The sequence below is a fragment of the Drosophila albomicans genome, chromosome 2L (genome assembly GCF_009650485.2).
Source record: "Drosophila albomicans strain 15112-1751.03 chromosome 2L, ASM965048v2, whole genome shotgun sequence".
Classification (NCBI taxonomy): Eukaryota; Metazoa; Arthropoda; class Insecta; order Diptera; family Drosophilidae; genus Drosophila; species Drosophila albomicans.
The window spans coordinates 12,244,882-12,270,601 of NC_047628.2; the positions used below are offsets into that span (position 1 = coordinate 12,244,882).

At 33.6% G+C, this 25,720-nt stretch overlaps 9 protein-coding genes across 22 annotated transcripts; 2 read left to right on the forward strand and 7 right to left on the reverse strand.

The window, feature by feature from the left end:
- Window positions 1-14: 14 nt before the first annotated feature.
- LOC117563310 (phosphatidylinositol 3,4,5-trisphosphate 3-phosphatase and dual-specificity protein phosphatase PTEN) lies at window positions 15-8,511 on the reverse strand. Of its 11 annotated transcripts, none has more exons than XM_052001994.1 (13): window positions 8,353-8,511; window positions 6,717-6,978; window positions 6,441-6,613; window positions 6,225-6,369; window positions 5,978-6,162; window positions 5,803-5,910; window positions 5,457-5,622; window positions 5,284-5,390; window positions 4,967-5,218; window positions 4,407-4,833; window positions 3,392-3,422; window positions 3,254-3,325; window positions 2,063-2,194 (listed from the first exon to the last, which is right to left on the reverse strand). In XM_052001994.1, exons 2-13 carry the CDS (start codon window positions 6,916-6,918, stop codon window positions 2,113-2,115), a joined length of 1,950 nt encoding a protein of 649 aa, XP_051857954.1. In that variant the 5' UTR covers window positions 6,919-6,978; window positions 8,353-8,511; the 3' UTR covers window positions 2,063-2,112. The 11 variants fall into 11 exon arrangements, 10 of the variants coding, with proteins under 10 accessions (XP_034097450.1, XP_034097456.1, XP_051857959.1 ...); XM_052001993.1 differs by having other exon boundaries at window positions 8,156-8,511; XM_052001995.1 differs by lacking the exon at window positions 2,063-2,194 and adding an exon at window positions 2,650-2,665 and having other exon boundaries at window positions 8,156-8,510.
- Window positions 8,512-9,736: 1,225 nt separating this feature from the next.
- Window positions 9,737-10,934, reverse strand: LOC117565277 (RNA-binding protein Rsf1). The gene has a single exon (XM_034244305.2). The coding sequence runs from the start codon at window positions 10,821-10,823 to the stop codon at window positions 10,209-10,211; it is 615 nt and encodes a 204-aa protein (XP_034100196.1). The 5' UTR covers window positions 10,824-10,934; the 3' UTR covers window positions 9,737-10,208.
- A 378-nt stretch (window positions 10,935-11,312) lies between these two features.
- LOC117563465 (uncharacterized) lies at window positions 11,313-12,744 on the reverse strand. The gene is made up of 2 exons (XM_034241817.2): window positions 12,530-12,744; window positions 11,313-11,851 (listed from the first exon to the last, which is right to left on the reverse strand). Exons 1-2 carry the CDS (start codon window positions 12,657-12,659, stop codon window positions 11,355-11,357), a joined length of 627 nt encoding a protein of 208 aa, XP_034097708.1. The 5' UTR covers window positions 12,660-12,744; the 3' UTR covers window positions 11,313-11,354.
- A 263-nt stretch (window positions 12,745-13,007) lies between these two features.
- On the reverse strand, window positions 13,008-13,975 carry LOC117563468 (REPTOR-binding partner). 2 transcript variants are annotated; one of them, XM_034241821.2, is made up of 4 exons: window positions 13,815-13,975; window positions 13,496-13,577; window positions 13,292-13,413; window positions 13,008-13,229 (listed from the first exon to the last, which is right to left on the reverse strand). In XM_034241821.2, the coding sequence occupies exons 1-4, from the start codon at window positions 13,863-13,865 to the stop codon at window positions 13,125-13,127; spliced, it is 360 nt and encodes a 119-aa protein (XP_034097712.1). In that variant the 5' UTR covers window positions 13,866-13,975; the 3' UTR covers window positions 13,008-13,124. The 2 variants fall into 2 exon arrangements, with proteins under 2 accessions (XP_034097712.1, XP_034097713.1); XM_034241822.2 differs by having other exon boundaries at window positions 13,115-13,229; window positions 13,288-13,413; window positions 13,815-13,971.
- Window positions 13,976-14,187: 212 nt separating this feature from the next.
- Window positions 14,188-16,195, forward strand: LOC117563461 (ubiquitin carboxyl-terminal hydrolase 14). Its single transcript, XM_034241813.2, has 7 exons — window positions 14,188-14,318; window positions 14,382-14,557; window positions 14,617-14,721; window positions 14,775-15,163; window positions 15,228-15,384; window positions 15,449-15,514; window positions 15,580-16,195. Exons 1-7 carry the CDS (start codon window positions 14,303-14,305, stop codon window positions 16,117-16,119), a joined length of 1,449 nt encoding a protein of 482 aa, XP_034097704.1. The 5' UTR covers window positions 14,188-14,302; the 3' UTR covers window positions 16,120-16,195.
- Window positions 16,196-16,513: 318 nt separating this feature from the next.
- On the reverse strand, window positions 16,514-17,898 carry LOC117563463 (outer mitochondrial transmembrane helix translocase). Its single transcript, XM_034241815.2, has 2 exons — window positions 17,581-17,898; window positions 16,514-17,521 (listed from the first exon to the last, which is right to left on the reverse strand). The coding sequence occupies exons 1-2, from the start codon at window positions 17,760-17,762 to the stop codon at window positions 16,558-16,560; spliced, it is 1,146 nt and encodes a 381-aa protein (XP_034097706.1). The 5' UTR covers window positions 17,763-17,898; the 3' UTR covers window positions 16,514-16,557.
- Window positions 17,899-18,026: 128 nt separating this feature from the next.
- On the reverse strand, window positions 18,027-22,289 carry LOC117563462 (G-protein coupled receptor Mth2). 3 transcript variants are annotated; one of them, XM_052001967.1, is made up of 7 exons: window positions 21,333-22,282; window positions 19,924-20,108; window positions 19,594-19,849; window positions 19,436-19,514; window positions 19,203-19,381; window positions 18,754-19,140; window positions 18,027-18,485 (listed from the first exon to the last, which is right to left on the reverse strand). In XM_052001967.1, the coding sequence occupies exons 1-7, from the start codon at window positions 22,225-22,227 to the stop codon at window positions 18,352-18,354; spliced, it is 2,115 nt and encodes a 704-aa protein (XP_051857927.1). In that variant the 5' UTR covers window positions 22,228-22,282; the 3' UTR covers window positions 18,027-18,351. The 3 variants fall into 3 exon arrangements, with proteins under 3 accessions (XP_051857927.1, XP_034097705.1, XP_051857928.1); XM_034241814.2 differs by lacking the exon at window positions 21,333-22,282 and adding an exon at window positions 20,980-21,034; XM_052001968.1 differs by lacking the exons at window positions 18,027-18,485; window positions 18,754-19,140; window positions 19,203-19,381; window positions 19,436-19,514 and having other exon boundaries at window positions 19,676-19,854; window positions 21,333-22,289.
- A 1,308-nt stretch (window positions 22,290-23,597) lies between these two features.
- LOC117563466 (uncharacterized) lies at window positions 23,598-24,323 on the forward strand. The gene has a single exon (XM_034241820.2). It carries the CDS (start codon window positions 23,706-23,708, stop codon window positions 24,069-24,071), a length of 366 nt encoding a protein of 121 aa, XP_034097711.1. The 5' UTR covers window positions 23,598-23,705; the 3' UTR covers window positions 24,072-24,323.
- A 55-nt stretch (window positions 24,324-24,378) lies between these two features.
- LOC117563464 (28S ribosomal protein S7, mitochondrial) lies at window positions 24,379-25,229 on the reverse strand. The gene is made up of 2 exons (XM_034241816.2): window positions 25,131-25,229; window positions 24,379-25,068 (listed from the first exon to the last, which is right to left on the reverse strand). Exons 1-2 carry the CDS (start codon window positions 25,166-25,168, stop codon window positions 24,453-24,455), a joined length of 654 nt encoding a protein of 217 aa, XP_034097707.1. The 5' UTR covers window positions 25,169-25,229; the 3' UTR covers window positions 24,379-24,452.
- Between the last annotated feature and the right edge of the window lie 491 nt (window positions 25,230-25,720).

Sequence of the window (25,720 nt, forward strand, 5' to 3'; positions counted from 1 at the left end):
AAGACAGGTCTCAGAACAATTTAAAAATAGCATTTTTATTCGTTATATCGAAATTTTTACAGCTTTGAAAACTGGATGTATGGAGATTCATTCGTCAAGTTAACACGATCATGATGTGATCGCTGGTTTCAAAGTCACCTTTTAAACTGGCCTTCCAAATGTTGCTTGATCTGAACATAAGTCGTAATATAACTATATATAGAAATATTTTCTTTACAATATTTAAACGTACTTAATTAAGTCTTATCAAGTTCTAGGTAATTTCTATGTACAATTTTTGACAACTATAAATTATTATTTTGTAGATCCTTCACATTTCTTTAGAGATATTCCGATGCATCTGAAATAAATATAATAAGCATTTATATTAATATTAGCAGGCTAGTTTTTGCTGGCATTGTGTATATTTTTATAAACATAAAATGTATTTTTCTTAAGTAGAGTAGAAATAATAAAAAAATATATATTGTTAATTATAAGAATAGGATTTTAAGAATAAAAAGAGCTTAAAATAAAGATACTTTTATTTTAATTGGTATCGGGATGAAGGCAATTGCAACATCATACAAAATAATTAATAATAATAATTTCAATAAGCACGAAGCACCAGCAACCGAGTCGAAAAAGAACACAATGAAAATTTAGATACCAGGCGATCAGAAATGAAGAGCAGGCAAAAACCACTCACATATCAGATGCGCTAAACTTTTGAACGAGCTTTTCTTTGAGCTGAGTTGAGGTTTTTGTAGAGCTTGGATTGAGCTGGGTAGAAACACTCAACAATGAAACAGGATTGCACTCATTCAATTCCACTCAAACGCACTTTATATTTAACTCAAATTAAGTTTTCTACTTGCTGCTCATTTCTGTTCGCCTGGTATCTCAACTGGCAATTTGGACTTTTGGGCTAGTTGCTGGCTCTTCACAACTCGAGAATGGAATTTTTGGTTTTGCAGATATAAATGTTGTCGTCGTTGCTACATTTAAATAACCAGCAACTAAAAGTGTAAAATCGACAGCTAAAAAACCAGTCGAAATTAGCAGCAAGTACAAGTGTCACTTGAGCAACCGTTGAATTTCAAATTGTTTTGGATAATTTGATACTAATTTTAAGGTCTATATATCAGATAAGGGAGAAATACAGAGACAAATTTTAAACAAGGAACCCCTTCGATTATCAAAAGTGTTAAATAAAGATTTACAAGCGTAACTGTATAACAAATTACTATGTATTTTATTATGCTTAGTTAAGGTCGTAGAGTACACATTAATATAGAAATTTTTATAATAATAATTAAACCTACTTAATTAAGTATTATTAAATCTAAGTATGTACAAATTCGGATGTATTTATGACAAAAAAAAAAAAAAAATGAGAGCAAACTATATATTATATTTCTGTAGATCTCCAATTATTGTTAGGTCCTTCACACTTCATTAGAGGTATGTTGATTCACCTGAAACAATATGATAACATTTCCATTATTTTTCATTTCGAATTATACAAACGGAAACGGGAAATAGAATTTGCATTTTTGCGACAATCACACTTTTCGAGACTGCTCTTTATTACTTAAATATATTAAAAATTAGACAAAAAAAAATTACGATTTTACAATGTATGGAAAAAAGCAATGGCAATGTAAAAGGCTATTGCAGTAGAATCTAACAATAGTATAGATAAATAATTAATCATTATAGCTATGCTATGTCGAAGGGGATCAAAATATTTGATCGCGAATCAGCAATTGGTCATTGCAGTCGGGATGCTTCGTCTGCGAATTACCCTGTACTCAGCTCTGAGATACCCTAACTTCACATACATATCTAATATCTATACAAATTCTAATCACTTGCAAAGAGACACACAAAACTCGCAAAAGTTACAATCTACAATCGGTAAGGTAATTTTAACAATTTGTAGTTCTTAATTTACAATCTTATTTGCCAGCTATTCGATATAATAGTCTGAACTTAATTTATTAGAATTGCCTAGCACGACGATAAACTATATAATAATCGATGGTTAGTCAAACGTTGAATTTAAATATTTTCTTCAGAAACAAAATCTTTTCGCTTGCCGTTTCTGTTTCAGTTTCAGTTTGTTTCTTTTCAAAATTTCTTTCGACCAAGCGTTCCTTTGGTAGCTGTACAAGAAATAATCAAATCTGGTTGGTTTCGACAAATATATTTCCTGAAATGAAAAGAAATATATAGTCCAGGTGTCATAAAAAGGTTCAAAACAATAAAAGAAAATCGAAACGATCTCCTCATTAAGTAAAAAAAAAAGCTGATTTTGATCTTAAATGTATTAATGAGTTATTTGCGATAATCCCTAGACCGAAAGCGAAAAACACCAGGGTGTCAAAGAAACTTGTTCTAAAAGTGGACATAAAATATTATTAGCAAATCTAGAAGGCAAATTAAGAAGCTTTTGAGAACTACGCTTTAAAGTAAGTACATGAAAGTTAAATCTACCCAACAGTTTTTTAATCACATGATTTCTCAATAATAATATTAATACTATTTGTTATTTTTTACGTTTATTCAATGGTTTAACAGGAATAGTTTACATTAAACAGGACTCAAAAAAGAGCAGAGTAGTTGTTTTTCTGTTGTCACATCTTGTTGTGGTTCACTTTCTGATATCACCCAGAAAATATATCTGAAATAAGATGTACAAATTCAGTATTACAATAAAAACACGAAAGAATACTCTTGCCAAAATTTAACAACTCTGACTATTATATTAAAAAGTAATAATCGCTTTGGTGGAATTTTGAATTAATTTAGACCGAATACAATTTGACAGTTCGACAAGTTTAAAGTGCGAAATGAATATTTTAAGTAATTCACAAATTATACCATATTAAAACTAACAAGTTTTAACCCCGACTTCGATATACTTGAATCTAGAGATTTGTCAGCTATAATTGACATATTGATAGTTCAGTCAGTCAGAATTCTGAGCTTTATAGAAACAATGTATTAAAAACGTTCTATGATTTTTTTTTGTATATTATATATAAAGGGAAATTCATAGAAAAATCCCACGACAATAAATATTAATTTTTGGTTGGTCAAGAGAGTTTTGAAAAATATAAAACTTAGATAGATTAAGAAATTTAAGAGAACTATGTTAGAAGCACAAACAATTTATAATTACTAACAGACACATTTCAAGATACTTTTACTATTAGAATAGAAAATTTAAATTTTACATCAGATAACAAAGGTATAAGAAGAGACTTACCATATTTTCGAAGAACACCGTACTGTAATTGACCCTATATGAGCATCCTTTGATTGGCCAACGCTGAAGTATCTGAAAGATACATTTTGAAAGTACAAAATTTTGCGATCTTAATGAATAAGAAATGTTAACACTTACAGTATCTGTTGATAGTCCATAGCTCTAGTCACTGTTGTTCAAATGGTTTGCACAAAATTATCCAGATAATACTATTTGTTTCACAAAATTGATTCTTTCTTACGAAAAGCGCGTATAGAAACTATGAGATAGTCCGCTTACAAAAGCGGTCTATCAATTTTTCATATAAGAACTGCAAGTCATTAAATACCGAGTTTTATATGCTCTTTAATAATCATTAAAATGATGTTGGCCACATAATGTGAATATTAAATAAATGCATTTTAAAAATTTATTATTACTTTTAAATTTTGAGTCCCAAATTGTTCCGTAATTAAATTTAGAAACAAAATGTTGATAAATTTACAAAGCTTTCGAAACATGAATTGATATTTATTTGTTTTATATTAAAACAAAGGACGTCATTACGCTTATGGAGATTAAAGTTTATGTTCGTAAGTATTAAGGCTTAAATATATTTATATTTATCGAATATATTTTAAATGATTAGACACTTAAACCCATTATAAACCCCTACAGACGCTATTGAAATTTGATCATGACATTTGTATCTCATTAGAGGAGGCAGAGAATTCAATTCCTTAAACTATACAAAATTAATAACTGAGGAATGAGCTGGCATAAATTAACAGTATTTACAAATAGAAGAAGCAGTAATGATAAATAAAGAATCTGCAAGGGCTTTTAAGCTATGGCACCCATTAAATGAGTTTTGTTGTTTATAATTATACTATGGCATCCATCAAATGAATTTTATTATTTTCTTGTAATTAAATGGGCAATTTTCTTTCTTCTTCTTGATTGCTACAATCTATATATGCTTCAACAAATAGTTTCTTTCAAAAGTGCGTAATTTGTATAATTGTGAAATATATTTAGGCTTATGAGTTAAGGATTGGTGTGCATCAAGTTCGCATCGATTTAATATCTTTTTGTAGTATTTTTACAGATAACAGATTCCAAAATGGGAGGAATGGGGAATACTAAAAAGTAATGAGATTAACAATAGACTCACCGGATTCCCAATCCTCATTGCCTTCTTCACTACCACCCTGGTTATTAAAATCTTGCGGCAATCGCTTACAAGTAATGTATGACTCTTGTTCGAAGATCTTATCAGATGCAGATGCAGCTCTAGCTGTAGCAGCAGTAGATGTAGTAGTAGTAGGCTTAGGAATATTGCAACGATCGAATATGTGTGGACTATTATTATCTGAGGAGTTGTCATACATGTTTTGAATATTGGAATCGTTTTGCCACTTGATTGAACCGGAGGATTGTGTAACGGACGGTTGGTGGTTGAAAATATGCAGCTTTTTGATGTCCTTGCTTGATGAGGTATTATTAACGCTTACTAAGAACGATTTGGATGAAGACTGTTTGCGTTTCGATGGCATCGCAGAACATTTTGAGATGGTTGATTTTTCATATTGATTTTTTGTCTAAAACGAATGCATTCATTTTAAACATATTCAGAAATATTGTTGTGTGTTCGATTTTAAATATCAAAATATATGAATATATATAGTATAAGCAAAAAACTATGTTAAATTCGAGTACGGTGTTTGCACTTACAGGTTGTTTCCCATTTTGCTCCAATTGTTGAGATCGAGTTGCACTTCTCTCATCATTGGCATGAAATGGACCATTATTACGTTCGAAGAAACGACTTGAGGACGGAGAGTTGAAATCAGAACCCTCACTGTTTAGATTCCTATCATTGTCACCAGGCAAATTATCCGAGTTTCGATTATTGTTTCGATTATTCACTGAGGGTTCAGTTTGTATGCAGTCGGAACGTTTCTCTCCTTCAAATACAATCGAGATCTGCAATTCAATAAGTAGAATATCAATATATAAATAACTGCTTAATTTATTGCAAAGGTGCTCACCTTAAAGCCCTCCGAAAATTTGTAATCTTTGTCCTTATGGGCACCATCGATTTCGGACTTGTTTAAAGTATACATATATTTGACGTTCGTTCCATCGGTTTCACAATCTACGAACATTAGAGCATTTATTATTATTTATTTATAACTCATATTTTTTTAGTTTGATTACCGACCAGAACTACTTTGCACAAAGAATGTATTCATCCAGGCGTGGCAAATGATCTTATCCGATGATATTTTTGCAAGTTCCACTTTAATATCACCAGAAACTAAAAGTGGTGAGCTACTTAAATCTAAGTTAGAAGATTGCTGGAAATCAAGTTGCCACGTCTTCAGTTGCTAATAAGATAAAATAATATGAATATTATTAAAAAAGAGTTGAAGTTAAAATCAGTTCTGAACAGAATTTCTATAAACTTTTAATGTAATTGAAAACATATTGTTGCGCTTGAGTTCTTCGATTCAGCACATCTAAAAAAAATATATGCGGAAGATTTAGATATTCTTACTTATACTTACTTGTGCCTTAGCTTTTTCTGTTGCGGAGTCCTGCATGTCCCAAATCGAGCATTGCAATGGGCCAAGATTATGCAAAAAATTCGTGTCCGCAAATCGAATTTCACAGACCTTTCGATGTCAGAGCAAATTATCAAAAAAAATATATATAAGACAAAAATTATAATTGTATACTTACGTAAAGACTTGTAACTTTATACCGCAAATCTGGGATCAACTTTGAATAATACTGAACATATCTACGTTGAGATGGAATTGTAACCCCCTTTCGATCTTTCGTACGCTTTTCACCATACCAATCGAGTGCTTCGTCAGCGGTTTTCTTGAATCTACAATGAACCAAGTATGCGCATATCATGGTACCTGCAAAATGTAATTCATTTAATTTAAATTGAATAAAATGAAATATTTAAGTTGCTTCTTACCAGTTCGTCCTTTGCCTGCCTTGCAGTGCACGGCGACAACGTTGAGCAAATCAGCTTTTAGCCAAGATTCAATATCATGACAAAAACGTTGTATTAACTCAATTGTGGGAGGATTATGATCTTCAAACGGATAAATTGCAACTCTCTGCATGAAATGTGAAGAATATTTATTAGATTTACTCAATTGAAAGATAGTTAAGATCTTTTTAAGCTTACCCCGTGAAATTTACTTTTGTCGTAATTGCGTTCTTTGCACAAATTGTAGATTTTGTAATGATCACCGTGATTTTCATCTAAAAACTTTAACACGTCCTCATAGCGATTTCTCCAAATGCCTTCTATTTTATCCGGAGCAGGATATCCCATCGCAATAATATTAGAGCAAATATCTGCAATAATAAATATTAATGAATTTTTCAACAAGATAGTCAACGAAAAAACCAGTACATCTAACAAAAAATCATTAGCCGAGATTTTGTGAACTAAACTTACAGGTTAGATCCAAGTTAAATCCTTTCTCCTTATAGCGTATACGTTGTTTGCTCACTGCGTTGCGTATGGCGTTGGACATTATGGAAATTGTGTTTGCCATATTAGTCTCTGAAGATGATGTTTGTCTTTTATGATTTTGAGTTATTTGCTTATTATAACTATTTATTTTGATTTCGGTTTCATCATTTCTATGTCCCTTCATATCATAATTTTTTTTAAAAACGTTCTTAAAATAACCATTTTTAGTGTGATCGTTTAACACCTGAAAGAACAACAAATTATTATTAGGAATATAAGCATTCTGCACAGATGAACAATAGGACATAAACATGTCTAATTGGCATGTATTCTATTATGTGCCCAATCAGAATTTAAGGCTTCAAAACTCATATTAAATAAGGACTTTGCTGTGGCTGCTGTTGTGAAATTTTGCGGACCGGTTTAGGGTTATCTCAGTTATCAAGGTATAGGTTAGAATTTCCCTATGTAGCTCTATAAAAACTGTGACTCTTTTGATGGACGCTATGGCGACTGCTTTTTTTTTTTTTTTGTAACCTACACCAATACAACGATTACATTGGTCTGAACAGTTATTTTTTTGTTGTTTCAGTTTAGCATGGAAACTCCTTGAAAAACACGAATTAAGCAGCGCACTTGGAAAATTGCTTATTAATTTTTTCTAAGGCAAAAGTTAATTTTCTGTGATTACATTGTTTTGCCGAATAATATTATTGAACAAGTTTTAAATTATTGACAAAAGAACTGACACATGCACAAATATATACACTCACAAAAATTGCATATACACACACATACACCTATACATGTCCAAATTTATGTACGTGCATGCATGCAGTTTATACTTATGCTTGTGTGCGTATATATGTGTGTTCTCATATGTACGTGTATGTATGCATACGTTCATTTGTTATCCATTTTGTACGAAGTAAGCTTAATCAAAAGATCTTCAAAACTTGTAATTACATACATACAATAATGATTTGCAACGGTATGTATGCACTTACATAGGTACCGTCTAATTCATCACATATGCAAATAATTAAATATGAACGAGTTATATCTCTCTGTACATACAATGTATGTATGTATATATGAATGTATTCAGCAGTCATCACAATAATAAGCACTGAGGCTAAATTTGAGCACTGCGTTTTTGCACATATGGAAAATGTAGTATGCTAACAAACCGATGCAAAATTAAAGTTGCATTTATGCATATGTTAGACACAAAATGCAATTTACTTTACTTTTTCCATAAGTGCTTGTAAGGAGCTAAGTTACATTAGTAGCAGAGCAGCAGCATGTATGTATGTAGGTATGTACGCACGTACATATGTCTGTATGTACAATATAAATGTATACATACGTACATACATGCATGTACATGCATATGTAAGTAAATTGATGTATGTACATACATGTAACACACTCGCAACGCCACCACACAATATCGCCTTTGTAAGTTTTTAACAGAAATTGTAAATTTTATTCCAGTTGAAGTTTTTTGTATATTTAGGATGCCGTTCTCATCACAATTTTATAGGATTTCGAAATATTGTCTTTAACATTTTTGCTAAAGAATTTTTTTGCGTTATTCCGTATATCGTTTACATACATATATCACTTATTAATCACAAATAATCTTGTTTCACACAATTCCCATATGACGGCTGGTTGGTGCTCATAAAATAAAATAAAAAAAACCTAAACAATATCTCATGTACTTTTAGTGATATTTTCTAGTGGTGTATCTGCCAATAATATGTCTAACGTGAGAGATACAGGGTGATTCAGACAATCCATCAAAATGATAATGGTGATACACAAAATTATCGATAAATTGCTCAAGTTTTTCTTCTACATTGTTTCAACTATATTTAAATCGATGTTAAAAAGCACATGCACAGTATTAAACACTTTAAATGTTTTTTCGCAAACATTATTACATTACCGTTAATGTAATTGGTGACAACTTTATGTTGAAATCCATACTCGAAACTTGTTTAGAAAAACAATATTTAAATTTAAACATTAAAAACAAGCGATATATTTTCGGGAAAGACTCAAAATTATATATGTATGTCAGCTAAAAAAAAATTGTATATAAATAGCATCTTTATCTTAAGTTTTGTTTTTGTATAATTAATTTAATATGATATAATTGAGAAAGCTTATTGAAAAATTGCCAAAAGTGTAATACCAATCTTGAAAAATAATTAGAAATGTGAAAACTAAATGACATATTTTAATTTTAAAATAATAATTTGCATTAAATGTACCGATAGGATAATTCCGATAATATGCAATTATAAATAGGCTACTACAGAATTGAAAAATGAATGTGAGTTTGTTTGATCCCTTGTTATATTATATCGCTGGCTTTTAATGCTGAAATTTAAGTATTGTTTTTCTGTTCATGTTTTAAAATGTTAGAATTAATGTTGTGTATCATATATCTGCTAAAATTGTCTTTACCTTTGTCTTAAGTTTACCTCCAAACATAAGCTTTGGTCCATTACTTGTAAATTAAAATGCAATTTGCTTCAACGCAGAAAATATCGAATGGCGTCTCCAATTTTCTGGAATCGAAGCATTAGAAATATGGACATTATCGATATCGTTTTGATAACTTTGCGTAAAGGGCTTGTAGATCTCAAATTATCCGTTACTACTTTAAAAAAGACATGTTGAAGATTAAGTAGAATTATTCAATAACGTATATATCGAGAACATTATATATGCTTAATTTTTCATGGAAAATCTAAACAGTATTAACACAACGAAAAAAGTTTTTCCAATAGAATTATGTCGATCCGAGAATTTTTAAAAATCCCAAGTTAACCCTCTAATCAAAGTGGTTTATATTTTTATATCTATCGTTATCGTAATTAAATCGACCTACCCTAATACCCCACATTGTAAGAGCTCTTTTTTTCAAATGGGAATCATCCCTTAAAATGGTAAATGGGGAAAACAATATAACAAAAATATAAATCAAATACGATTCTGACAATTTTATTAGATTTATGTATTCTAGGTTTGTCGGTAAAACTAAGTCCGTATATATTTTGTTTTAAATATATGTATCTTAATTATTTTTAATAGTTGGCTAATTTAGTTTCTTAAATTTGAATATTTTTTCGATTTAAATTAAGAATTTGTTTGATGCAATTTGTTGTATGTGTAAATAAATAGTATGTTTTTTGTTTGTTGTTATACCAAAGCTGATGTCCTAGCATAGAAATATATGTGTTAAAAAAGATGCATATTTCCTTAATGATATCAATATATATGTATTGTATATGTATGTTATGTACATATTAGCAATGCTTCCTCTCTTCTCTTTGCATCCTTATGATAGCAGAATCGCATCAATATCGCAATGAAGGTTGAATATTGGGGTTTGTTTTTATTAGCGGCTTCGAGAAATTGAATACGAAATGTGTGTGGATGCGTATTTATGGATTAACATTAAAACCGAGGATATATGACTGGTGAACGGGATCTAAAACGTCCTCCACCGCCTTGCCCACCATTGCGACTGTAGCTTGAACTGCTGCTGCTGCCGCCATAGCGGTTGCTATCTCGAACTCCACTGCTGTACGCATCGCGACGGCTGAAGCCATTGCTGCTGCTGCCGCCATCACGGCTGTTGCCACCACCGCCGTAGCCCGAATTGGAGCGTCCCGAGCTGTAACTGCGTTCACAATGGCGGCTGCTGGAGCTGCTCGATCCGCGCTGTTGCCGAAAACCACCTCCACTGCTATTTGTTATGCTGTGCCGGCCGCCGACATCGCCGCGGCGTCCTCGGTCGCCTGGTCCACCACGCCGGCCTTGTCGCGGACGTCCCTTGCTGATTTCGACTCGCAATTGTGAACCCAAGAGTTCGGAGCCATTGAGAATGTCACATGCCTTTTCGGCATCGTCACGATGCTCGAATTCAACAAAGGCAAATCCGGGTGGATTAAATGCAATCCATACCGAATTCAGTTTGCCGTACTTTGTAAATTCACCTTCGAGATCGTCTTTTTTGACCTTATCCGTTAAGTTGCCAACGTAAACTCTAGTCCCCCGTTGATCAGTCATATCGTTTTCAACAAATATATCTGTCTTAGCACAGATATTAATTAATCAATATTTTTTCCACCGCACTCCAGCTCGATTTTTTGTATGTACATCAAAAGTTCTAATTCAGCGTGACCAGATTTAACAAACGAAATTTTCACTACTTCAGCCGGTTTTAAATTGATAGTCAGGCCACAAAATAGTACACAACAGGAATAATGGAATAGAACAGAGAGAAAATAATCGAAATCGTTGAAAAGTATGCATATTCGTTAAAAAAAATGAAAAAAAAAAAAAAAAAAAAAAAAAATGAAATATGCGATTTTCTAATTTGGGTTTAATGTCAATTTTCATGTTGTTGCGAATAAAACATTGAATTATGAAAATACCTAATTTTCATTGATTCTATAAACTTGTTTATAAAAGATTTAAAAGTTCATTTAATAATCATATGCTAAAAACATTGCACACTAGATGTGCATTACCCAAAAGCAAAAAATCTACAATATCTATTCTTGCGACACAATGTAAGGTCGAAATAGTAATAACATTTTATTTAATTTCCACAATATGATTTAAGCTAAACAATTGAAACAAAAAGCTACTTAGGCATATGCAGAATATGGTTATAGCAAGATTTATAAGGAGAGATTGTGAAATCGAGACGAGACTATTAATCTGTTTTATCTTGTTTCCCAACGAAGGGCCAGCAAACAAAAGTACCATTGGCACAATCATATTAACAATATTGTTGTTCAGATATTGATGCCCTTTATAATAAAACACTTCAATCAGTATGCATAACCCAACTGGAACAAAGAGGATGTTATTTGCATACTGAGATAGAATGTATCCCACTATAGCAGCAACGAAAATAAGGGCTCTGCTTTTTACAAAAAAGCTGGGGGTCTCTAGATTAGTTGTATTACTGCTGGCTGAGGTAAAAAATACGGAATTAAACGCATCTTCTTGATAATTTTTACTTCCGACTTGAATGTTGGGTTCCACTTCAGGGTCCGAGTATTCCAAAACCTCAGGGGAATTTGCGTCTGAAATGAAAAAATGGAAAATTATAGTTTGATATCTGTATTTAATAATAAAAACAAAACCCAATATTCAACGTTCATTGCGATATTGATGTGATTCTGCTATATATATATATGTAAATATTTCTGATATCTATATTCATAATACTATCTACTATGCGTTTTTAAAAACTCAAAATATCTAACATCATAACCTAACTTGAGTAGCTCGTAGCTTTTGTTCGCTTTGTCCTACTTGGGTTTTCAGGAAAACACCATAGAACATAAAAACAATAAATGTAAACCTAATAAAAACAGACTGTGTTCGTCAATGACGTTTCTTATTTCAATTTCATTCATTCCATCGAACATCAGCTGATGAGCACCGGTGTAAAGAGCTGACTGAATGCGAGTGTCAAATAGACCCTGAAAACACTAAATTAACATGAGTCGAGTACATCAATTGAATTCAAATCGTGTATTTAGATTTCTAATTCCCGATCAATTATATTAATATAAGTCAAAAGGCACTTCTGAGATTAAACCACTAGACTATACAAATGTGTGAAGTAATGTGAAGATTTTATATTCGACACTGCTGGTTTATTGTAACATTTCAATTGTACCAACGTGAAATTCTATGATTTTATTTAAATACAGTACATTTGCATTGTTCAAAACAAGTGCAGAAGAAATGCTTACCATGTGGGTGCACTCTGCCATTCAGTTTCTCCAGTCGACTTTTTGCGCTTTCCAATATTTTTTTACGGCGGGCCTCTCTTCTTAATTCTGTTGAAGTCGCTTCTGTACTCCGTTCTGTATTGGTCTCCATTGTAATTTAAAAAATAATAATTTACGATGTAAATATTTGTAACATGAAGAATTAAACAGAGTGACCGCAAGTTTATTTGAAAATGTACTATTTAATGTCTAAAAATAAGCGAGATTACCGTTTTCATATTGATACTAAAAATTGAAGGAATTGTATATCGATATGTACAATTTAACATAATATATCAAAAATATCCAAAAAGGATGGATACGTTTTAAAATACAGTTCTGTATTTAAGGATATAAATATTTATATTTTTCACATAATTCCGAAAGCTGAAACAGTATGAAATACAACAAAGAATATTAACACATATACCAAAAAGCCTTGAATTATAACCAAACTTAATGAAGACTTCATAAATTTGTTTATTTAACTTAGGGAAGCTAGTTAAATTTACTTAAGGTATGAAAATATATACTTATATGTATAGAGTTTATTAAAAACTTATTTTGTACTTTGAGTTCAAGCATGTAGCTCTTGCTTAAGGATGCCAATCTCCTTCAGCAGCTGATCAACATCATTATTGGGACTGTCACTTTCAGCCATCTGCCTATCCCATTGTATTAGCTGCAATGCCAAAGGTTTAATAAGACTATCATTGTGCACAACATGAATATATATTAACCAACTCGCTCCAGTTCAGTACGCAATGCAATTACAGCCTTTTCGCGATCAGCAACAAGCTCCTCCAGATATTGATACCGAAGCTTCTTTCGTGCTCTGCATTCTCTGGCACTTTGCCGGCTCCGTTCTGAATATAATGAATATTGAACAAATATACACATATAAAATGCAATTTCATGTACATAAGTATAAGGAGTCTAAGAACGTACCAAGTTTGGCTTTAATATCAACTTTTTCTGAGGAGGTTTTTCTGCCAGGTTTGCGTCCTCTCCTACCGCTTTCCTTGCGTTCCTTGAGTAGAAAAAAGTACATTGTATTAATATAGATTTCTTATTATTGTAGTTTCCACCCCGAATCTATAGCGTCTTTGTTTGAATTTCTTATTTGATTACATGCATACATATGCATGTATACGTACAAACATAACTCATAAAATGCGCATGTATGTATGTATGTAGCTATAAACTACTACGCAGTAACAAAGAAAAAGGTAAGCACTGCATTTAATGCTTAAAGATATCTACTCACAGTCAGATTATTTTCATCTGATATCGCCATTTGAATGCTTTCACAATCCATTTCAGTTTAATATTTATTTTGTAAAATTATGAACGTTTAAAATAGATAAACACTGGTCTACCACAAATAGGTTTGTTATTAGCATCAACTGCAACGATAAATGCTTATTGATAAAAATCAGAGTTGCCATTAAGTATAATCGATAAGTGTCGTCATTTCTCAATTATTCAAGCTTTATAGCGCCAAGCGAACGAAACAAAATATCTACAGGTACTCCAATTATTTAATTTCATAGAAATTACTTTTTTCTTAAAAAAAAGTTATTACTGATCAAGTACAACGAAGTCAGTATTTGTATAAGTTGTATATTTTGAAATATTTTTATATATAAAATAGTAGATTTTTGTCAATGGGCTTGCGGTCACACTGGATAGCTACTAGTATGACTTTGATATTTTAAAGAAATTCATCTGATTCTGCGATTAACACTCCTGAAAATGCCGTCCTTCAAAGGTAAATATTTGCAAGTTAATGTAATTAAATGTAGTGAGCGCTGCAACATTCCATTCTACGCAGTAAAAGTGAAATGGGGCCGCGAACTTTATCCGGATATTGATGTGAATACCGATGAGGAGCCAATCTTGTTTAAAGCTCAACTATTTGCGCTCACTGGCGTGCAACCAGAACGGCAAAAAGTGATGTGTAAAGGCGGAATTCTCAAGGATGATGAATGGAATTTACAGCTGAAGGATGTAAGTTGCGACTCGTTTCACTTTTATTCTCACTGAATCAGCTTTGATTGTAATCATAGGGTGCAGTTGTGTTATTACTGGGTTCCAAGGAAAAGGTGCCAGAGGTTCCTCAAACACCAGTTAAATTTATCGAAGACATGAACGAGGCCGAAGCAGCCACAGCGGTAATGTAAATTCCATATATGTGTGAAACATTTTTTAACTAGTCCCCTTGCAGATGCGTATTCCAGCCGGTTTAACCAATCTGGGAAATACATGCTACATGAATGCCACCGTTCAGTGTTTAAGAGCTGTGCCTGAGTTGCGCAAAGCATTGGTTAATTTTGGCCAAGATACTTCAGATAGTGGATCAACGGCATCGACCGTTTCATCGGCCATGAAGATCGTATTTGCCCAAATGGAGAAGGGCACTACAATTACGCCAATTGTGCTTTTGCAGGCTTTACATCGAGCGTCGCCACAATTTGCTCAGACTGGAGAGAATGGCACCTATCGTCAGCAGGATGCCAACGAATGTTGGTCAGAGATTCTCAAGATGCTGCAGCAAAAACTGCGTCCATTGAGTCAAGAATCGGATGGTGCTATTGCCGAAAAGAAAACGCACAAGTAAAAACTCTTGAATAGTGTAGAACTTATAATATTGTATTTAATGTATCCGCTATTTTCGCAGCTCATTTATTGAACAGTTCTTTGGCGGCACCTTTGAAGTGAAAATGACCGCAGACGAAGCTCCTGATGAACCTGCCACAATTTCATCTGAGAATTTCTTGCAGTTGAGTTGCTTTATTTCCATGGAGGTTAAATACATGCAAAGTGGTCTCAAATCGGTAATTATTAATACTAAGCATTTGAATGATTTTTTCACTATTCGTTAATTATATTTAAATGCAGAAAATGAAAGAACAGCTGGTTAAAAACTCTGAATCCTTGGGTCGCGATGCGCATTATACCAGAACTGTAAGCGAGTGACATTACCTTTATTTTCAAGTTAATTTCAAAAATATTCTTGCTTGCTTTTACAGTATTTAGTGAGCCGTCTTCCCGCTTATTTGACCGTTCAGTTCGTACGTTTCCAATACAAAGGCAAAGAGGGTATCAATGCGAAGGTCTTGAAAGACATTAAATTTCCCATGGATTTCGATGCATTTGAACTGTGCACGCCCGAATTACAACAAAAGTTGTGTCCCATGCGTGCCAAATTTAAGGAAGTCGATGATAAAAAAATGGAAGTGGAGTCGCAGATAAAGCAAACTGCCAAATCGATGGAGATCGACGAGGAAATCGATGAAAGCAAGTATGAGAAATTCTCATTCGATGACGATTTGGGAAGCAACAATTCGGGATTTTATACGCTGAAGGCTGTGTTGACACACAAGGGCCGCTCCAGTTCGTCAGGTCATTATGTGGCCTGGGTGCGTTCCAGTGGCGATGTCTGGTTCAAATTTGATGATGACGACGTCACTTCGGTAACAACCGATGAGATATTGCGACTTTCTGGCGGCGGCGATTGGCATTGCGCATATGTTCTTTTGTATGGCCCAAAACTTTTAGATAAGTGCTAGATATTTGTCCAATAATAATTACTTGCGAGGTTAACACACTGATTATTAATCCATTTAATAAATTGAATTGATCAAACGAACGTCGCAAATATTGCATTTAAACTGACTGTTACATCGATTAACTTGTGTTTTTGATTGGTGTATCGATAAACCAAACGAAAGTGGAAGAAAGATCGATATGCATCTCGTTTATCGTTCTATGACGAATGCTACGACATTTGAGCGGGGGAAATCCCCAAATATATTTATATTTTATCAGTTTGCAGAACACAACTAAAAAAATGCCAAATTAGGGTGCAACTTTTTTTTTTCGTTTTTTTTTCAGTGAAAGCGATTCTTGTGCTACTTTTATTTATGTAGGTATTAAGTCAAAAATCGCTTGTCTTGTAAATGATTTGTGATCAAAATTTAATAACAAATAAACAAAACTAAAGCTTGTTAATCTAAATCTATTCTATTCTCCATGAATAGATTGCCAGTGTGCATTTTGGACTCCTTCATTTTCAAGTGCGAGCTCAGTAGATCATCCATGGTGATGGAGATCATAGCTTTATTGATGTCTGCACCACCAGTTGATGGCTGTGGCTTCGACGCCTGCTGTTGATTTCTATCCGTGGCTGTCATAAATTGTCGCATACGATAAACGGAAGCATTGCGACACATTTCACGTAGATCAGAGCCCGAGAAACCATTCGTCAGTTTTGCCAAGCGATTGAAATCCACATTGTTGTCAATCTCCTCCGTTGCCAAGATCAATTTCAAAATTTGTCCACGCTGCACTTCAGATGGCAGACTAATATGAAATTGTGCTGGCATACGACGAAGAATTGCCTTATCCAGATCTTGCGGCCGATTTGTGGCTCCCATGACAATGACAGCAGATTCTGGATCAGTGCTGAGACCATCCCACAACATCATAAATTGCGTTTTCATCATGGCGGTGGCCTCGTGATCATTTGAGTTGCGGGCGCGCAAAAACGAATCGATTTCATCCACAAAAATTATACATGGTTGAATTTTTGCGGCCAGCGAGAAAACAGCAGAGGCTAACTTCTGTGATTCGCCATACCACTTATCGGTCAGTATAGCCACATCCAAGTTAATAAAACGCATGCCCGCCTCCTTGGCGGTTGCCTTGGCAATCAGCGTTTTGCCACATCCAGGCGGACCATGAAGTAGAACACCTCGCGGCGCTTGCCACAGCTTGGAGTTCTTAAACATGTCGCGATGTCGCACGGGCAGCACAACCGATTCGCGTAGATCCTGTATGACGGCATCCAAGCCAGCGATGTCACTCCATTTCACCGCAATGTCTGCTGGAACAACAAGGTGTGATGCAATCATCAACTCGTAATCGGTAAATGTTTGTAAGTTTACATCGAAGTTGTCCTCTCTACGCAGCCTGCAAGTGTTGAAAATATTGGATTTATTATGCCTCATGACTAAAATACTTGAACCCACCTTTTTAACTGTTCTTCGGCCAAAAGTTTTGCCTTCTTTTTGCTTTTACTTGTCGGGTCTATTTGATTCATCATCCATTTGACTGAGTAATAAGTGATAACTGAGGCTATAGAAATACGCAGTAACATTTGAACCATGTGACCACGCGTTAGTTCCGAACCGCCAAAGTTGAAATGATCCATTTTTGTGAAGTTTTTTTATGTAAATTGTTTTTACTTAATGCAAAGTATTTTGTTGATAATTGGTGTGACTTAAAAAAATGCAGAAGAACTAAACCAAAGGTTGCAATCAGGCTGACCGCAACGTGAATTTTAAAATTCACTAAATAACGTGGAAAAATACTAGAGAGGAGCTCCATTAATAAATGCTGTGCGTGAGAATCATCGATAGGTTGCTACGACTGAAAATGAAACAAAAATAATTTGGCGCTGTGAAGTTTTCGTGATTTTCGATTTATTTGTTGTAATACAATTGTTTTAATTAATATTATATTGTTTGTGCGAAACAAGAAGCATATTCGTAATATGTGGTTGCACACACACATAAATACATATAGAAACATATAAAAACACACTCGCAAGCACACCTCAGGCTAAGTACGTTGTACCATTAATGCTGCTTCTTCTTTCATAGGCTCTAAACTACAAAAATAACTAATACATTTTAGCGTAACATACATTAGCACTCAATTATCATACCGCTAGGAGTATAATTTTCAAATAATATTCATTTTGTGTTTATATGAATTTCGATATCCTCGCGTTATAGCAATCAAATTCGTGTCAGCGATTTTTCGCCCTCGTCAATATCCATCTTTCTCATAGAGACACTCGGTGCCGAGTAAGTCGATTGAGTTAGGCAAGTTGTATTTCCGGTTCTTCGAGGATCGCTTCTCGTCTTGAAGCCTACAATGATATATGAAAACAAGTGAGTAATATAATACTACAAATTTCTAAGATCGCTTTTAAGGCATCCAAGAATGTCAAATGTGACCAAGGCAATTAAATCTGTATATTTCAGCCTTATTTCTATAAACTCTAAACCCCTAACCATATAATACATTAGTAGATATTAATTTATATGGGTAGGGTTACGAAATAAAAATAAACCATTTTTTTAAAAACATGCAATTATTTCCAAGCATAGACTGAAAATTACAAAAATGACACATACCTAGTTTCATCATTATTTCATTCCACACTCGTCTTTTGAACACAAATATGAAGAATACGAAAACTCCTAGAAGGACATTGAATGAATCACTTATTGACCAGAAAAAATTCTTCTTGTGATCATATAACAAGATGCTCGCAATTTCTAATAGCCAAGTAATTCCCATTACAAAGCATAGCTTAGTATTCATTATAAATCTGGTTTTATCCACGAAAAATCGATTGCGCAAAGCAGGTTTTTCAGCGTTTGAACTCTGCATACGAAATATCTCCCTTTTGACGCGATTGCAATACTTTAGTGTTAGCAAAAATAGAACAAGATTTATGATGAGTAATATGCCAAGGGGTCCAGAAAAAAATATTAGGCTCGCATATCCAATAGTATCATCTAAAAGAAATAGTATTTTTTTATTTACAAATTTTTTGGATGAATTTTGTTGATAAACTTACATGTGAACCAACACCGACCATTACCAAAGTTGGGTCGAATATTTTCCGATAGCACATCAGATGTACTTAATGTTGCCGTTATAATCGTTAAGACGATCGCAAGTCCCCAACCATAAACTGAGTACCATATAAATCGGTTTCGTTGCTCTCGTCTTTGAACATTCTTTGATTTCGTTGATCTAATATAAAAAAGTTCGTCAATTTTTGAAAATTGTTGATTTAGAATTATTTACCCAAATGTCTTCCAAATATCAAAACATGTAATATTCATCCAAGAAAATGCAGACATTAAAAAGAAATATACAAGAAATCCTGTATCAAAGTAGAGAAAAATTAAAAAAAAAAAAATAATTTAGTTATATTTGTTTTATTATTTAAAAACAAAACTTACCTGAAATGACGCACACTTTATTATTGGACGTCGGCATTAATTGACCCAAAGCAATTCCTAGATAGGCCAGCAGCAGACTACTTACCAAGCAAATTAATATTTTGCCTGGAAGATTGCGCAATTTCTCGATAGAAATATATACTGCAAGGGTCATTGCATAGAAGCAGCAGGAAATTAGTAGACCAATTGGATACATTTTAAATCGAATGCGATCATTGCCCACAACTTTCGAATCGAAGCATACAAATGTGTAGAGCTGTTCTAAAAAGAAGTAGTTTCTTTAATTACAAATTCAAATCGTATATTAAATATGTAACTTTAAAATCTTACCTTATCATCAGCCATAGACGAGTTTTTAATTTTTTCAATACAATACTGACTGTTTGCATATTTTTTGCTAGTACTAGTTATAAAGAGAGATCCATTAGTTGAGCTTATTGTATGTTCCTCGTCGGAAAATGAGTCTGGATCCAGCCGAAACTTTGGGCATTCCATGCCGTGCAATAACCCAAATACTAAGGAAGAAATTTTCAAATTAATATTACTGCGATTCGTGCCTTTCATTAATTAAAAAATCACTAATAATAGTTAATAATGATGATAGTTTTAGTTCTAAAATCAACGATTTTGTAGCTTACGAATCTGAATACCTGAGGAATTCTTAAAATGTTTATATTTATTAAATTACTAATTTTTAATTCTATTAAAATTGAATCTTAAGAAACAATAATGCCACTTCCTACATATGTAATTTTTATAAATAAGGCACGAAGTTGACTTTTAAATAGCTTCAGCAGTGAGAGTGCACTTTGCACAAAAGCTGTCGGATAGACTTACTTTATGGGGTCAAGGAAGCATTAAGGCGTTTATGGCACTCTTCGCAAGCATTAAAATAACTTTATGTGCTAAAGCAATGGCTATTAGTTGGAAACTGTTTAGCTCTCAGTAACTGTTGCCATTTGAAGGGTAAATACAAATTGGAATGACTGCAAGGTCATAAAAGATAATACCATTGAATCTATGAGGCAAAGCCATCATCTAAATTACAGACACGTTCTCCAAGACCATTTCAAATGAATATAAAACTACGCTCATTTGGTGGAAAGGTGGGCAAAGTAACTGAAACCAAATAAAGTGAACCTTAAATTACGTATACGTTCCGCAATATGGGATGAGTTTACTCCATGAGCAATATCCGTCCTGTTTATTTTGCAAACATCATTTGGGATTGTAATTAATAAAAGTAATGTCTCAATTAAGGCCAAAAATAAGTCAATGATGTCACATTAAGTAATTGTTCCAAAAGGTTTGCTTGTGTGGGTGTCAACAAACATAAACCAGAAAATGGTTTTGCTAATATTCAAGATGGAAGTACGTTTTACTTACACTGAGAAAAATGTATTTCATGGATTGCTTGTACTCACGAAATTATAGTGGATAATTTCGAAAAACTACTTGATAATGTGATACATGATGTTACATGTTATCAACATAAGCGAATTGTTAATAATGATTTATAAAAAAATATATAATTTACTTTTATTTATTTAAAGTAAAGTCTAATTCATTATAAAAATAGCAAGAATTACGGTTGAACAAAGTATCTGATGGGTTTGATTATTTTTTTAGTATCAGTATTTTGCGGGTTGTATCATTTATAAATAAGAAATTTCCAGACAATAATATGAGATAACAAAATTCTACTTATATCTTATTAAAGATATATTAACTTTACCCACCAGCCGGTTTCGTAAAATTGCCGCTAATCTTTAGGCTCGCAAAACTTTCGAATAGAATATCATTTGGATCTCGTTTACACAGCGTCGTCATATTTTTTTTATAATAGATTTCGCCATCAGCACAACATCTGCGAACACATGGTAGCGAATCGCAAATTTTCGACTGTTGACAAGTGCGTATTAGAAATTGTTGATTCCTTTTTATCGATCGAATATTACGAGGCGTCTTCTTTCCATCGATTGCTTCAATGCAAAATTGACTTCGTTTCAATTGGCGACTGCCATCTTGCCAAACAAGCTTACTTTCTTCGGCAACACGCACGACTTCCGCGGTCACGGTGTATTCAACTAGAACTTTATTATTGGCACAAAGCAGAGGATTGTCAACAAATATCATTGGCCGATCCACGATAGAAGAGTACACATCAAAGTCTGGTGTACCCGGCACACACCTGTTGAACTCTGAACTGTAGATGTAACTGTGTGGACAGCACTTGTTGACGAAACCAATTCTCGAGGTGGGAACTGTGGTCGTAACATCATTTGCTTCAGGTTTACACGTTAATATAATGAGACGGTTGTTGAGCGTAAGCAGACACGATTTCGCGGAAATCTCCACTGAAGTTTCGCTAGCGAGTGAAACATTTGAGAGTCGAGTAGTTGCACAGTCTGTAATTGTTTCATTATGCCTGGCAAGGTCATAGCCCAAGGGACTATCAATTTGATCGAGTTGCACATCGTAATTATCTGTTGCATTTTGAATATTCGTAGCCGGAATGCATTTAAGCAACTCTGAATCGAGTTTCGATTCGGGACTGCAACAAATACCGATCGAATTAATATTTGCGGAAACACAACTGAAAATCAAATACATCAAAGCCAATGCCACACTCATTAGATATGATTCAATTAAATATATATGTATATATATATTTTTTAATTTAAAATATTTCTTTCTTTTGATTTGGGCCTCGGTTTAATTTAAATTACTGTATGAACTATATATGAATAATTGTAAGAAGGTTTCTTATCTTCCGCGCGGCGCGCGAATACGTATTAATGAATAGCGTTCTTGAATCTAACTGAAGGCATGCGCTCCTTACGGCTGCACAAAAAAAAAGTGGATAGTAAAGTAAATAAAGAAATATGTTTACAATCGTATTTATCTAGAAACCGTATGTACGAGCGTATGTATTATATTCACACCTCTCCTCAGTGTGCAAGTCCATGTACATGTGCGTTCATACCTACTATGTACATACATCTATGTACGTACTTAAGCAAGTATGCTCTCTATGTGTATTCCCAAATTACTTATTAAATTTATAAACAAACATACGAGGGTAGCCCAAGTGGTGTGTGGAGTCGTCATAACATCAGCAAACGTTCGTCATGCGCGGGAGGGGGGCGATCTCACGCCGCGTTGCGTCCCCAGAGAGACAGAGGGAGACCGAGAGAGTGAGTGAGCGCCCGAGAGAGACAGTTAGCGTGGGGGAGAGCCTATGAGAGCAGGCAAAATGTTCTGTGCATTGATTGGTAAGTCGTTGGCTTATCATTTTTATTTCTTTGCCACTTATATATCAATTGGCCTTCTTATGTGCACATTGGGCTTGCTTTGTTTATTTGTTGTCCTGAGAACAGTGCAAAATTCAAATATGGGGAGCACAGTACAAATAACGTCTGATAATATCCTCAGTATAATGTAAAAATAAAACCGTCAATTATAACCTAATGCAAATAGTGCACTCTGCGCTAGATGGCGCCAGTGGATTAACATTGTATTATTCTACAACTACCTTTGTCAATCTTATTAATCCGTTTAAGAATAGATGGCACCTGTGATAAAAAACACTTTTTGCTTATAAATACGAAAAGTTCTATAAAAAAAAAAAAAAAATAAAAATAAATTGTATGCAAATGAAACAAAACCATTACGCATTTCCATTCTCAGGTGAAATGTGATTCATTGGCCAGCTGTAAACAACCTTAACACCCAATAATCAGAATTTGACGTCAGATCGATGAAAACAGCGACTTGCGCAATGCAAAAAAAAAAAGATTAGATCACTTTTCCAATCACAATTCGCATTCCCAGCCACACTGAAAATATTCATAAAAATAAACACTGGTCACACTGGAAGGTAAGACTAATTTCATATTGACCGTACAAACACTCAAATGGTTATTAATGTTACAAGAGAAAGTTTCAATTCGAATTGAGAAAACAAACAAACAAAACGAGAACCACCTTTCTTTGAGTAGGTCGATTACGAGTCTCGCATCTATGATTCAGTATTGATTATCACGATTGACAACACACACTCTCATAATTATTTAATAACTCTCACTTGCAACATACTTTAATCTACTATAATGCTAATATCAAGAAATTATCACATTACATCGTTACAAACATTGATCTTCTCGATTGTGCTCATAAAGTTGGTGGCATCCTCAAGGATCACTGTGATAGCAGATGCAAATAATCCAGATTTTGAGAGCGATGCGCGGAAAACACCAGCTACCAGTGCCCCAAGTTTCATTCAACTTGTGATCATGCGCTTAATTTATGGCATTGCATCAACGATCGGCGTCGAGGATCGTTTAGAAGATACATTCAATGGAGCATTTATTCCTCCCAACGCTGACGATGGTCTTCTTGGATTTGGCGGTGGTGGTGGCGACAGTGAAGGAGATGGCTTTCTAGGCGGCATCTTTGAAGGAGACGATTATCTTTAAGACGCCATTGATGGATCTGTTGATGTGAATCGATTGTTAATTTATTTTAAATTTAAATCAACTTTAATGTATACTGTTAAAAAATGGTAAATGAAAGAGATTACTATCTTTAAAAATGCCATAGATTATTAATTTATTTTAAAACTAAATAAACTTTTATTGTCTATTTAAAATATGATGAAATAGGGGCGGAAGCTTTGAAGACATAAAGACATAATCTTTGATGCCTTCGATCTAGTGATGGTAACACGATTCTTAATTGAAATAAAACCTAAAATATTATATATTTAAAATAAGAAGACCGCACTTGTTTTCTAATTTAAAATTAAATTTTATTTTATTACTTTTATGCACATGTTAAGCAGCAAAAATTGTGCACAATTAGCTCCATCTGTAATGAGCGTAAGCACGATTGGTTTCACACTGTCGGTGCAGATCATCCTTCTTCTTGATCACCCTTCCCTGGCCACAGGCTGCATCCAAGATTTCCCAAGCCAACTTGTCGGGCAACTTTACTTTACGCTCCTTCTCGCGCGCCGCATCTAAAATCCATTTCATGGCCAAAAAATAGGATTTACGTTGGGTCAATGGGACGGGTACTTGATATTTGACTCCGCCTCTTTTAATTGCGGACAACGTGAGCAATGGTCGCGAGTTTTCGATGGCATTTATGAGCAGCGTCTCGGCATCTGTAATAACTTTCTCTTGATCGGCGCCGCCGAGATTTAATCGCTCAATTTGTGTGCGCTTAATTGCCTCAAATGTTTTCGTTAGCAACTCTTTCGCTAATTCGGCATTGCCCTTTTTGGTAATGTAATTCAGAAATTTCTGTTTGAGTTCCCCATAAAATATGGTGTCGTTTACATCATTTGGAGCCGCTTTAATTGGGATGTGGGACAGTTCAAGTCCCTTGGAGTTCTGGATGTTTTTATCGACAATTGGACTCACATAGTGCGACGGATACACGGACATAAGTCGTGTAGTGCATTGTGCTATCCTGAAATAAGTATTTCAAGCATTGTATTACAATTTTTAATTAAAATATTCGTCAATTGTTACCTCAAAATATTTTTGGAAGCACAACATGCGTATGCCATTGTTTTATTTATATAATATTTGACAGAGATGGGATTTGGCTACATCGTTTGTAAATCGATAGCTGTTATCGAAAAAATCGATATTTTATATTTATATTTATTTCTGGAAAATTTACTGAAATATGTATATTATGTATATACATATTTTTTAAAATCAATAAAACATATAATTTCTCATATCGGTAACTCTGCCCAAACTGTTTTGTAATATTTGTGTGCACATTTTAATCTTTACAAATGTGGATATACAGGAGACAACAGACACCTAAAAAATTGCATCCAAGCTTTTATTCTACTCAGAAAAGCATTGGGAAGATTGGCTAATATATTATTTTCTATCATTTTGACAGTCTTATATATGTATGTATATACCTAAATTAATAATAATATAATTGTACAGTCAAAAAAATGTTTGGAAAAACTGGTAATTTGAGAATTTAGAAACGATAAGAGGTTAAATCAAATTTTGTTTAATGTTTGTTTGTTGTTTATTAATTATTTTATTTATTTCCTTTTTATGTATGTTTTTTGAAAATTAACAAATTACAAAAT

Bases quoted from the DNA above. Each gene is read 5' to 3' on its own strand.
- LOC117563310 (XM_052001994.1), bottom strand. From the start codon at position 6,918: ATGAAGGGACATAGAAATGATGAAACCGAAATCAAAATAAATAGTTAT. The intron at 5,911-5,977 runs GTAAGTATACAA...TGACATCGAAAG, and splicing joins ATAAAGTTACAAGTCTTTAC to GTCTGTGAAATTCGATTTGC. The intron at 4,834-4,966 runs GTAAGTGCAAAC...CATTCGTTTTAG, and splicing joins AGCAAAATGGGAAACAACCT to ACAAAAAATCAATATGAAAA.
- LOC117565277 (XM_034244305.2), bottom strand. From the start codon at position 10,823: ATGACTGATCAACGGGGGACTAGAGTTTACGTTGGCAACTTAACGGAT.
- LOC117563465 (XM_034241817.2), bottom strand. From the start codon at position 12,659: ATGGAGACCAATACAGAACGGAGTACAGAAGCGACTTCAACAGAATTA. The intron at 11,852-12,529 runs GTAAGCATTTCT...TTTTCATTTCAG, and splicing joins TGGCAGAGTGCACCCACATG to ACGCAAATTCCCCTGAGGTT.
- LOC117563468 (XM_034241821.2), bottom strand. From the start codon at position 13,865: ATGGATTGTGAAAGCATTCAAATGGCGATATCAGATGAAAATAATCTG. The intron at 13,578-13,814 runs GTGAGTAGATAT...TTTCTACTCAAG, and splicing joins CAGATGAAAATAATCTGACT to GAACGCAAGGAAAGCGGTAG. The intron at 13,230-13,291 runs GTTGGTTAATAT...TTGGCATTGCAG, and splicing joins TGCGTACTGAACTGGAGCGA to CTAATACAATGGGATAGGCA.
- LOC117563461 (XM_034241813.2), top strand. The intron at 15,164-15,227 runs GTAAAAACTCTT...CTATTTTCGCAG, and splicing joins GCCGAAAAGAAAACGCACAA to CTCATTTATTGAACAGTTCT. The intron at 15,385-15,448 runs GTAATTATTAAT...ATTTAAATGCAG, and splicing joins TGCAAAGTGGTCTCAAATCG to AAAATGAAAGAACAGCTGGT.
- LOC117563463 (XM_034241815.2), bottom strand. From the start codon at position 17,762: ATGGATCATTTCAACTTTGGCGGTTCGGAACTAACGCGTGGTCACATG. The intron at 17,522-17,580 runs GTGGGTTCAAGT...CAACACTTGCAG, and splicing joins GCCGAAGAACAGTTAAAAAG to GCTGCGTAGAGAGGACAACT.
- LOC117563462 (XM_052001967.1), bottom strand. From the start codon at position 22,227: ATGAGTGTGGCATTGGCTTTGATGTATTTGATTTTCAGTTGTGTTTCC. The intron at 20,109-21,332 runs GTGGGTAAAGTT...TTTCTTCCTTAG, and splicing joins CAATTTTACGAAACCGGCTG to TATTTGGGTTATTGCACGGC. The intron at 18,486-18,753 runs GTATGTGTCATT...ATATCATTGTAG, and splicing joins TGAAATAATGATGAAACTAG to GCTTCAAGACGAGAAGCGAT.
- LOC117563466 (XM_034241820.2), top strand. From the start codon at position 23,706: ATGCTAATATCAAGAAATTATCACATTACATCGTTACAAACATTGATC.
- LOC117563464 (XM_034241816.2), bottom strand. From the start codon at position 25,168: ATGGCATACGCATGTTGTGCTTCCAAAAATATTTTGAG. The intron at 25,069-25,130 runs GTAACAATTGAC...TACTTATTTCAG, and splicing joins GCTTCCAAAAATATTTTGAG to GATAGCACAATGCACTACAC.